General features: G+C 41.8%; 1 protein-coding gene across 1 annotated transcript; it reads left to right on the forward strand.

Moving 5' to 3' along the window:
- Nucleotides 1-1,225: 1,225 nt before the first annotated feature.
- On the forward strand, nucleotides 1,226-11,423 carry LOC311308208 (aminopeptidase N-like; the record flags this gene model as incomplete). Its single annotated transcript, XM_084437145.1, has 20 exons — nucleotides 1,226-1,818; nucleotides 2,274-2,416; nucleotides 2,609-2,751; nucleotides 3,766-3,892; nucleotides 4,494-4,648; nucleotides 4,750-4,863; nucleotides 5,055-5,198; nucleotides 5,352-5,417; nucleotides 5,920-5,985; nucleotides 6,083-6,258; nucleotides 6,371-6,447; nucleotides 6,626-6,759; nucleotides 6,859-6,914; nucleotides 7,012-7,159; nucleotides 7,357-7,448; nucleotides 10,116-10,226; nucleotides 10,331-10,498; nucleotides 10,673-10,813; nucleotides 11,034-11,115; nucleotides 11,271-11,423. 20 exons carry the CDS (start codon nucleotides 1,226-1,228, stop codon nucleotides 11,421-11,423), a joined length of 2,889 nt encoding a protein of 962 aa, XP_084293271.1.
- Nucleotides 11,424-12,325: the final 902 nt, after the last annotated feature.

A 12,325-nucleotide genomic window follows, 5' to 3' on the forward strand; every position in this document is an offset into this window, starting at 1 on the left:
TGGTATAACTAATTAATCATGTACTGTAGGCCTACACGTGTTGTCCTCCTTAGCCAATGTAACATCCTTGTGTGTATCATGTGTGTAAGTTCACAAAGCTAGACAAAGACTAAGGCAATTCAAAGTGCTTTACATGAGACATTAAAAGCATCAAGACAAAGTGCAACACATAAAAGGTCATATAAAACGAAATGCAAAAAAAGGACACTTTTCAAGAAGAAGAAAGTTCTTGCACATCCAATCGTTGATTTGTTCAATGCACTTACTCAGCGCTTGTATGTGATTATAGTCCCCTGGTGATATGGTGATATAAATTTGTGTGTCATCTGCATAACTATGGTAACATATTTTGTTGTTTTCCATAATTTGAGCTAGTGGGAGCATGTAAATGTTGAACAGAAGAGGCCCCAGAATGGAGCCTTGGGGAACTCCAAAGGTCATTTTGGTCCGCTTGTAATTGCCTATAGACACAAAGTAGTCCCTGTCCTTCAAGTAGGATTAAAACCAGTCTAGCACTGTGCCAGAAATTCCCAGCCAGTTTTACAGTCGGCCTAGTAATATGTTGTGGTCAATCGTGTCGAATGCAGCGCTGAGATCCAGTAATACTAAGACTGAAATTCTGCAATAATATTAATATAATATTGTGTTTCATTTGCACTGAATCCTTTGTGACTGCATCTGCTTTGTGTTGCCACGATGCAAGTAAATAACTGACTGGTGCATTTTGCATATTTTCCAGATAATTTCTCAATTACAGAAATGAAAGAAAGTAATCAGGGACCCTTCTACTTTTCACACAGTTTAGAGCTCCGGGACTTAAATACTATGCATGTCAAATGAATAACACTTAAAACACTTCATATATTCATATTCATGGAGAAAATATCACATTTCCACCACTTCATTACCACAAAGGAACATGCATCATATGTGGGGGACAACATGTTTACTGTTTACATCTGGCTTGATTGATTGATTAATTAATGAATCAGCTACTTGCCATTGTCAGTAGTGCAAGTGATTTTGTGTGACCGTTTTGGTGCCTCCAAGAGAAAAGGCTCTCAAGTTCTGACAATGATTTTTGTTTTCAATTTTGTTTTCATTTTCAATTTCTCTCATCTCCTCCCCCTAGGTATTTAATGTTTCTGCCACCACGAACCCTGCCATGTTAAGAGATCAGCCATTAACTGAGGAAGGAAGAGACAAATATCCAAGACTACTCAACATGGGGAACGGCTACTACATCAGCAAGAATTGGGGATTAGCAGGGATTCTGTTAGGGGCTGGAGCTTTGATCACCATTATAGCCTTGTCAGCTGTCTATGATAAGGCCAAGAACAAAGGAGAGGCTACGGGTGGAGTGCAGGGGACCACCTCGCCGACACACACCACCCCGACAGCCCCCAAGGAACCCTGGGACCACTACAGACTGCCTGACTCTTTAGCTCCTGTCTCCTACAATGTGACTCTGTGGCCTCGACTGCAGATGAACACAGAGCGCCTGTACATCTTCACAGGACATTCAGCTGTGGTCTTCAGGTGTGTGAAGGAGACAGACCTGATCCTCATTCACTCTAATAAGCTCAACTTGACCTTGTTTGATGGACACCAAGCCAAGCTGACTGGACTGGATAGAGCTACGGCACCTATGATAAGTAAATCATGGCTACAAGAGACGACAGAGTACCTTGTTATTCAGTTACACAGCAAACTAGTAGTTGGGAAGATATATGAACTTAACACAGTGTTTCAAGGAGAGCTTGCTGATGACCTGGAAGGATTCTATAGGAGTGAATACGTTGAGGATGGCATTAAGAAGTAAGAATAAAACTTCTCATTTGCACGTGTGTTACAGGCGTCAGTGTCGCTCGTCTGTATTGCTTCCACCTTCACTTTGCCCACCCTGCATGGGTTCGATCTCAGGTCCTCTGGCTTACGAACACACGTGACCATCGCTCATAAACACCGCTTTAGCCAGCTACAGTACGGCAGTGAAAAGCTAGTGATTCGATGGTGTGGGTTGACGGTATTTATGTTGAGAAGTGAGTTTTTAACCAATTCAACTTAGTTACAGTACACATGTTTTAAAAGTACACCGGTTCATTTTAGAGTGTGCTTTTAATTCATTGTATGTTCTATATTTTCCTCATGCTTTTCCTCCACACTGCTTTATTGTACTACTGTACATCTGTCCTTTCTTAAGAGACTTTGGAGCATCAGTTACTGAATTGATGTTCAGTCTGTGTTTATATTTAATTGGGACTATTTTCTAGAGTTGTTGCCACTTCGCAGATGCAGGCGACGCATGCCAGGAAAGCCTTCCCCTGCTTTGATGAACCAGCCATGAAAGCAATCTTTAACATCATCCTCATCCACGACCGGGGGACTGTGGCCCTGTCCAATGGCAGGGACATTGGTAAATTTACAGCATACTGGGCTCATGGCTTACAAATACAATGCAACGTTTGTGGCAAAAGCAAAGAATACAAGGCTGTAACTAGATAATGTGTAGGTGGTGTTGTGTAATCGAAAAAACCAGATGTTGTTAATGCTAAGTTAGATTTGACTTTCCATCTTGAGGACTTAACTCTTCCCTCTATCCCCTTAGACGTAACTGACACCATCAGAGAGGACACGGAGGTCACCGTGACCACATTTGAGCCAACAAGAAAGATGTCAACATATCTTTTAGCATTCATTGTCAGTGACTTTGCTAAGATTGATGGATCAATGGAAGAAAACAATGTCTTGGTAATTCAATTCCTACTGCCAAATTGTAGGTCTACTCATTGATATTTACAGACTGTAGCTCAGTGGTTCTCAAACATTTTGTGACCCTCAAAATAATGTTGGCAGAGACTTGTGGCCCCCACCCCACCCAGATAGCAAGCGGATCTGGGCCATATACAGGCCAGATCTGGCCCTTGTGGCTTAGTTCCGGCCCATATATGGCCCAGAATTATTACACACCCGCTTGCTATCTGGGCACCCTAAGTGCTTTCGCCAATCTGCTTACTCACAATGGCCTTACATGTAGCATACAGACCAAAGATAACATAAAAAGAATAAGAACATAAAAATGAATTTAATAACAGCCTCATGTCTGTTCAATCATAATAAACGAGCAAGTTCATGCTACACTTAGGTTACTTAACATAATATGTTAAGTAACCTAAGTGTAACATGAACTTGCTCGTTTTAGTTGTCCTTGTTGGTTTCCATTATGATTGTAAAGGTTTCGTCGTATTTCCGAGCACAATCTCTGCTTTTGTGCTGGTCGGTTGCCTCGATTTCACTTGAGCTAGCTACCGAACTAGCCGAGGATGATGGTCTTTTGAGTAAATTGTCCATTTTGGAGCTGTGTAGCGCATGTAATTATTCACGGCAATAGTAAAGTGAGGTGAAGTACAGTAGCCTCTATTTTCTCACGATCTATGAGCATTCTGTCATTGGACGTTTGTGGTTCATGACATATCAGTGTTTTTGAAATACAAAAAGTAAATAAAAATATGAAATCGTTCATATTAGATTTTTTTTTTAATGAATTTGGAAATTCTACTGAGACCTCATTTTTATATCAGACGACCCCACGTGGGGTCGAGACCCCTAGTTTGAGAACCACTGCTGTAACACACCTAAGAATTTCACTCACTGGTACACTTGTGTACAGTGATGTGACAATAAAGTGACAACTTACTGAATTTTGATTAGGATCATTATCTATAGTTGATTCATTTGTTTAATAAATCAGTTTTCCTTTCACAGATTCGAATCTGGGCTCGCAAAAAAGCAATCTTGTCTGGACAAGGAGCCTATGCCTTGAATATTACAGGTCCAATACTGAGGTTTTATGAAAAATACTACAATGCAAGCTACCCACTTCCCAAATCAGGTAAGTTATAATGACACAGAGATTACAGGTATAATTGCCAATCAAGGGCGTAGCAGCGAGTTTGACATTGGCGGAAGGTGGGGGGGGGGCAGCCACATAAAGGACTTTTTTTTATTTTTAACTTTACCATTATCTTGATGTACTATTAGCAGGAGCAGTCAATATTGAGTCAGTCACGAAATGAAATGATCAGTCAATCTCTGGGTTATACAAGTATACAACCCACTTCTCCTTTTTCACATTGAAGAAAATGGCTTCAACTCTGTCCTTGTTTCAGCTCTAAAATCTTTTTTGTCTTGCGCCTGCACTGCAGTGTAATTTTTGCATGGGACAAATCCAACTGTTTTCAATATTGAGTGGGACACGCCCCATCTACCCCAGCGTTCCCTATGCCTATGCATGGAACACTCATTGATCATGGGTGCTGCCATAACATGATAGCGCTCAATAAGCCCCAAGTCTGTGTCCTCAACATGCAGTCCTCTCTTTTTGCTTGTCAGGAGCTGACGTCTTCCTGATAAACAGTAACCACTGTGATTGAATGGACTACTGTGACTGAATAAAGATGAATGAACTCAGTGAAATGTCTTCTTCCTTCCAGACCAAATTGCCCTGCCTGACTTCCATGCTGGAGCCATGGAAAACTGGGGTCTGGTTACCTACAGAGAGACTGCCCTTCTCTACGACCCAGCCATCTCCTCCAGCGGAAACAAGGAGAGAGTTACCACGGTTGTCGCCCATGAGCTCGCTCACCAGGTACACTATGTCATGTCCTGTGCAACTACTGACATCACTTCCTTTTGAGATACATCCGCTTGTAGCTGAGTCGGGGCTGAGTGTCATGTGTTCCCCTGCAGTGGTTCGGGAACCTGGTGACTGTGAGATGGTGGAACGACCTGTGGCTGAACGAGGGCTTCGCCTCCTATGTAGAGTACCTGGGAGCTGATCACGCTGAGCCCACCTGGGACATGGTAAGACCACTCCCCCACCTAACGTCTGTCCACCATGAACGGATAGTAGAGTAAACAAACAAAGCTCCATGCTCGGCAATGACAGCCGAAGCCACACTTTAAAGAAGCCACAGCAGACGCACATGTGGTTGTCACTCATCTCCCCCCCCCGCCCCCCCACTCCACCCCCACCCCCAAACCTCACTCAACAGAAAGACCAGATCGTCCTGACTGACGTCCACAAGGTGTTTGCTGTTGACTCCCTGGCCTCCTCTCATCCACTCTCCCGTCGAGAGGAGGAGGTCAACATGCCTGCGGAGATCAGCGAGATGTTCAACACCATCTCCTACAGCAAGGTCCTCGCTCGCGCACTCGTCCTACACTATCTGAATGGATACATACTGTAACTAGTCATGACATCAGACACAGGACTAATGTCTAACTGCATGGTTGACTTTGCATTCACTTGCTTGATTGAAAATCATGCTTTTCTGTGTTGGTTTTACCAGGGGGCGGCAGTGCTGAGGATGCTGTCTGAGTTTCTCAGTGAGCCAGTCTTTGCCAGAGGACTGAGTGTGAGTATTTGATAGAACAGATGGCTTATTGTGTCACAGCAGGAAGTCATACTTCCATTTGAGGATCTAGGCACACATACACACAAATAACCACAACCACACACACAGGCACACCGCACGCACGCACACACGCACACACACACTTGCGCGCACACACACACACACGCGCGCGCACACACACACACACACACACACACACACACACACAACCTAGTTATTATCTCTGTAATAACTCAGGCTTCTGTGGTGAAGCCAAGACCAGGAAGGAGAGCCGTGTCTTTTCATGTTGTGAAGCTTACAACACACACACACACACACACACACACACACACATGCGCACACACACACACACACATGCGCACACACACACACACGCACACACACACACACACACACACACACACACACACACAGGTCATTGTCTGTAATGATACTGTTGCTAGTTTTCATTGCTCTCCACATGATTTAACTATTGACCATCATATCTCTTTTCTCTGTGTAGTCGTACCTGAATGCATTTGCCTTTGACAACACTGTGTACAGTGATCTCTGGGATCATCTTCAAAGAGTAAGTTATATGTCACATAGATGGGAAATGACATCATTCTACTACATATACTGCCTAAAGGAATCTAATTGATTTGATAATTCGTGTGTTTTCACAGGCAGTTGACAACACCCCAGGGATGAGTCTGCCACACAGCATTCATGACATCATGAACCGTTGGACTCTCCAGATGGGATTCCCTGTAGTCACCATCGACACCCGCACAGGACTCATTACCCAGAAACACTTTCTCATTGATCCCGGCTCTGTTGTGGAAAGGCCGTCGGAATTCAAGTATAGTTCACCATTTTTACAGCATGAAATGTTCTTTACAATAATTGCCCAAGCAATTAAAAACAGATGTAGTGGATTTTCCTCTTGCTAATCATTTCCAATCTGTTTTTAGTTATACGTGGATTGTCCCTATTAAGTGGATGACAAATGGAGTTGTGCGTGGGCAACACTGGCTTGTCCAAACAACAGGTGATTCTAATGCCAGTAGCGTCCCTATTATCTATGCACATTGTGCAATAAACATAACTCTCTGTGTAAACAAACTCAACCCTCTAGATAAAAAGGCACCGATGCCAATGGAAAGTTAAAATGAAATCAGGAAATTGTATCTTATTTTTTTCATTTTTTATTGTTATGTATTCATCAGACACCCATACTCCAATGAGAACAAGTGGAGATACGTGGTTCTTGGCCAACGTGAATGTTTCTGGTTACTACAGAGTAAACTATGACTCAGACAACTGGGATCGCCTGCTTAACCAGCTGAATACAGATCACCAAGTAAATATACAAAACAAAGATAATTATTTCCTTGCTATTATGTTTTAACTCAATACAATTACAATGCTCCATTTCATCTTCATTGTGTCATTTATGCAGGCCATTCCTGTCATCAGCCGAGGACAGATAGTGGATGATGCTTTCAATCTTGCCAGGTGAGCAAATAAAGTTCATTATATTCTAAAATCCCAACTCATTATTTTTTTATTGGTGAACTTGCACAGCATATCTTGTTTCTCATGTTCCCTCAAGGGCCAAAGAGATAAATACAATACTGGCTCTAAAAACCACCAAGTACCTCTCCAAAGAAAGAGAATATATTCCGTGGGAGACGGCTCTGAGAAACCTACACTACTACATCCTTATGTTTGACCGAAGTCAGGTCTACGGGTCTCTGCAAGTAGGTGTCACTTGAAAAGTTAATATTCAATTATAACTATATTAACATTATTGGTGTCAACTTCATTCGTTCGTTCATTCATTCATTCATTCATTCATTCATTCATTCATTCATTCATTCATTCATGGAATAATTCATTCATTCATTCACATCATTTTGATAGTAAGAACCCTAATATAATTATTTTCTCTTTGAAGGCATACCTCAAGAAACAAATCCGACCACTTTTTGAGCACTTCAGGACTATTACATCTAACTGGACCAGAATACCTCCAGGACACAATGACCAGTAAGAATCACTGAGAGTGGGATGTATTGATAGTCACGGGAGCGTGGGACAGGTGGACAGGGGATAGGCCTTTCATTGCCTAAGTCGCTATGTGTCGCTTTAAGGCAATTAATATAATCTGTAATGAGAAATACAATGTAAATCCATTAAACTGTCAAATCTATACATGCCCTCCATGGGCCCCCTCTCCCTGTATGAAATGGTTTACTCCACCTTTACCTTCACGTTCGTGAAAAAAAAAGAAAAAAAAAAGAAATCAAACAGCTGATCTGACAGTTGTAACACCAGTATGCCCGACAGAAAGAGAAAGAAAATGCTGGAAAATGCTTACAAAGTTTTTCCCAAGTTTAGGAAAGGAAGAGAAGAGGTTAGCTAGCTGAATAGCCATGTTAACTAGCTAGCAGAGTCTCCATAGCCATTCGTCAGTTCTGGATAGGCAGACTGCACTAGGCCATTGGCCGTCTGAACGTGTTGGTTGCAGTGAAAATTGAAACAAGTGCACAGTAAAACTGTTGTCCTCACCCATGATGCATGTCCTCAGCATGTTCAGTTGTTGAATGTGTAAGTGGAGTTGACTTTTCTAGTTTAGATTAATCTACAGTACTCTATAGAGCCTATATGGCCAATTATATTTTTGTTGGGTCTAAAATGCAAAAAGCATTTTCCTATTTTGTACATGAGCTGTTTACCTTGACATGAGAACGACAGAAATTAATTCCTTAAAGTCTTGTCTGTCAGTGTTTCAGCTGGTCTGCGCCTCCCTCTGCTTGTGTTACTGCCAGAGGGATATGCTCAATGCATTCTACAGGGTCTATGAACAAAGCACCAAAAGAGTTACTAAACACCTCAAGCTCCCAACTCTGTGGAAACTGTAGACTACTTTTACTGAGACACCAAGCATAGCTTTTTATGTATAAAACAAAAGGTACTTGGCAATGGAAAAAATGAATTGTGTTGAGCGCCAGATGGTGGCCTCTGGTACATGTGATGAACGCACAAACACATGCATGCTCTTACCTAGTAAGGTACAGGGGTCAAAGTAATATCCTCCCCTTGATTTCATCAGGTGGGGGCCAAAAAAAAAAAAAAGTAATGTTCAAAATGTTCAATTTTTTTTTTGAATCAGCAGGAACTGAAAGTTGATGAGTTGATCAATTGGGTGTGCACCGGTTTTTTCTTGTTCAATTTTCAGTTCCTTCTTTCAATGCTGTCGTGTTCTATGTTGATCGACTCAGACACTTTAGTTCCTTTTTTTCTATAGTCATAGTCAATTTATTTTTTATACGCATATTAATTACAACTGTTTAGGTTGCCCAAAGCGTGGATTCCAAGGAGGAGAAAACATTGAAACATTGAGCAACATTCAACAGACAAGATACCGACATTAAAACTGTACAACAACAAACAGGCGAGGGGATAGGAACAATAGGGACCACAACAACATCATCAACATAGAGGACATCTCAGTAGTCTAGTAGCCCACAGAAGTGAGACTTCAGCTCTCTTTTGAATGTTCCAAGATCAGGGGCAGATCTAATGTCCATTGGCAGAGTGTTCCATAGCCTTGGCGCTGCCACCGCAAAGGCTCGGTCTCCTCTGCTGACCATGTTTGACCGGGGGGATGTTTAAAAGTCTCTGGTCACCTGATCTCAGGGTCCTTGATGTTGAGGTGTATTGTATGAGTTCTGTGATGTAATCTGATTCCAATTTCCAGTTAATTCTTTCAGTGCTGCAGCATTCTATTTTGGCAATAACCTGTGTCTTGTTCTGACATCAGCCGAAGCATTTTTACACCCAATCAAACCACTATGGACTATTGCCACATATGGACAAATCATGGTAGTTCTTTCTGGCCATGATTACTCATGGTGTCTAGTTGCAGCATGCAAATGTAGAGCATTTTGGGTCACTTTTTAAGTTATTCAGGAAAAGCTTTGTGGACCATCTGACTAGAGTGAGCTACAGTAGAACTGCTGATCACAGCTAATAATAGTATTATTATTATTATTATAAATAATAATAATAATAATAATAATAATAAATAATATAAATATGCTTTAAGATTTTGCATGGGACGCTTGAAACTTGAAACCTGAAACTCAAGACTTGTGACTTGACTTGGCTTGAATAAAATAACTTGGCACTTAACTTGAAACATGCCCCTCATGACTTGAGCCTTTTACTTAAGACTCGAAGATGAAGGACTTGAGTCCCATCTCTGATTACTTGTATGGAGACATAATGGCATACATTAAAATGAACATTGCTGTCGCACCAGCATGTGGGACTAATCAACTCAGCACTTGTGTGATGTACTTGCTCCAAAGTCTTGCTCCTGTGATTAAACAGTTACTCTAAAAGTCGGTGTGCGGCCGGCTTTACGGGGCCCACTAGGATATATTTTCCGGGAGCCCATAATTCCTGGTGACGGACGTGGACACTAGCCCTGTGAGACCGTCCTGACCTCCCAAGCTCATGTTGTTCCACTCAAACCATCTGGCGTGAGTCAGGTTACCTTGATACATGGATGAATGAATGTTTCTGTATTACTTGTTACTTTACAGTGAAGATGCCCGTTCTACGACTATATGTTCAACATCGTCATGATGAATGTCAGGTTGTCGTGACCCGTTCCTTTTTCTTCCCCCACTTGTGTCCCCCTCACAGATATAATCAGATCAATGCCATATCAATGGCCTGCAGCTTGGGGGTCGAGGGCTGCAGGAGTCTCACCACAAGCTGGTTTAGACAGTGGATGCAAAACCCAGACCATAACCCGTGAGCACAAAGAAGAACGTCATAGCCATTAGTCAATGTTTTTTTTTCCAAAGAATGTAATCTATATCTTAGTCTGAGGTAGTCTGTCCTATTCTCTTGAGCAGGATTTCTCCTAATCTGAAGTCAGTGGTCTACTGCAGCGCCATAGCGGCAGGTGGGGTGGAGGAGTGGGACTTTGGCTGGACGATGCTCCAGAACGCCACGGTGGCCAGTGAGGCCGCCAAACTCAGGGGCGCGCTAGCCTGTGCCAAGGCGCCCTGGCTGTTGAACAGGTACAGCCACATCCACATATTCAACTGTAGGCGATGTGGGTTTATCGGTCAGATAATGTACAGTAACAGAACTTCAAATCCAAAGTGACGTACCTCACACACAGTTTCGATCTGTGTAAACTGAGACGGTGTTGGGATTTGAATAAAGACGTGGATGATGTTTGGACAACACAGGTATCTAGAGTTCTCCCTGGACCCAGATAAGATTCGGAAGCAGGATGCCATCTCCACAATCGGGTACATATCCAGTAATGTGGTGGGGATGCCTTTGGCCTGGGACTTTATCAGAGCCAATTGGAACCACATCTTTAAACAGTAAGTGGGGATTGTGATACATATGAGTTCATTGTATCCAAGAAAATGATTAACGTTTTTGAGTATTGATCAGGAAGGAACATTGTGATTGTACTCATACCTCATGTTAAGTATTGACTCTCATTCTGTCTCTCTTTCTCTCATATATTGTCTCTCTCTCTCTCTCTCTCTCTCTCATTCCCTCTCTCTTTCTACCCATCTGTCTTTCTCTCCCTCCCAGGTATGGAGGAAGTTCCTTTTCCTTCTCCAGTCTCATCAATGGTGTGAGCAGGAGATTCTCAACTGAGTTTGAGTTGAAGCAGGTGCGTGTTTATACAGGAACCAGACCATGGGCTATCCCGGGACTTTCTCTCTTCTGAACATTAGGTCTTACATTAAAGATAAGATAAAACCCCTAAGGACATTGCTACTTATGGACAGGAGCATTTGTTTATGGTTTGTTGTTTTGTTATTGCAGTTGAAACAGTTCAAAGAGGACAATGCCCAAGTTGGTTTTGGCTCAGGCACACTGGCACTGGAGCAGGCCATCGAGAAGACCACCGCCAACATTAAATGGGTGGCAGAAAACAAAGAGCAGGTTCTCAAGTGGTTTACTGATGAATCTACATGAAGACCCACATACAGTACACACTTGATGTGTCAGGGACAAGATACCGCATTATATGTAATATGACTCGGGTCAGAAGTTTGTCCTGATCAGGTCTTGTGGCAGGAACAATTACTGTCCCTAATAATATACTGTACCAAAAATATACCGGCCCTGTAATTTTGTTGAGCTACTAGTTTTTGGCACCTCTTTTGCAGTTTTGTTCATATTGTTCATGTTCTATTACTGTAAATCAAAATACATGTTTTGTGTTGATTTTGTAATGTGACATCTATTCCTAATGCATTAATATAAGGTGCAGATATTTTAAAAAAAAAGTAAAAAAAAAAAAGATATTGACAATGATTTCTGCATTGTTGCTACACAAAATGCAAAATTACAATATTTGAATAAAGTGCAGGACTTTTTGTAACATTTTGCAACTGATGGTGAATTTTTTTCTTTGATTTTAACGATGAGACTTCACACTAAAGCTAAACATTTTGCAGGTGATTTTAAAAAACAATAATTGTAGCTGCTGCGCAGAACTGGATCGGGGCCGGGCGTTTTGAGGAGGAAGAGGAAGGTGGAGAATGATAAATACATGAGGGTCTCTGCCCGGACCCTAATTATTTAAAACTTTATTAAATAAAAAAATATCTTTAAAATCATGTGTCTGAAATCCAAACAGTACAATGCCTGAGTAGACACTAGCATGTTTATTCTGCATCACCCAAAGCTTGATCTCACAACCATAGACACCAAGGGAAGGTAAAGTTCTTGTTGAGCCAAGTGAGAAGCTGGCAGTTTGGCTTTTGCTTGATCTTCTAATAAAACCTCCAATTTCTGCAAAATAACATTAACTTTAATCACACAAGACATGTGGCAGCCTTCATGTATGCATGTATGTATCTATTATCTTCACG

The sequence above is a fragment of the Borostomias antarcticus genome (genome assembly GCF_949987555.1).
Source record: "Borostomias antarcticus genome assembly, chromosome: 4".
Lineage (NCBI taxonomy): Eukaryota > Metazoa > Chordata > Actinopteri > Stomiiformes > Stomiidae > Borostomias > Borostomias antarcticus.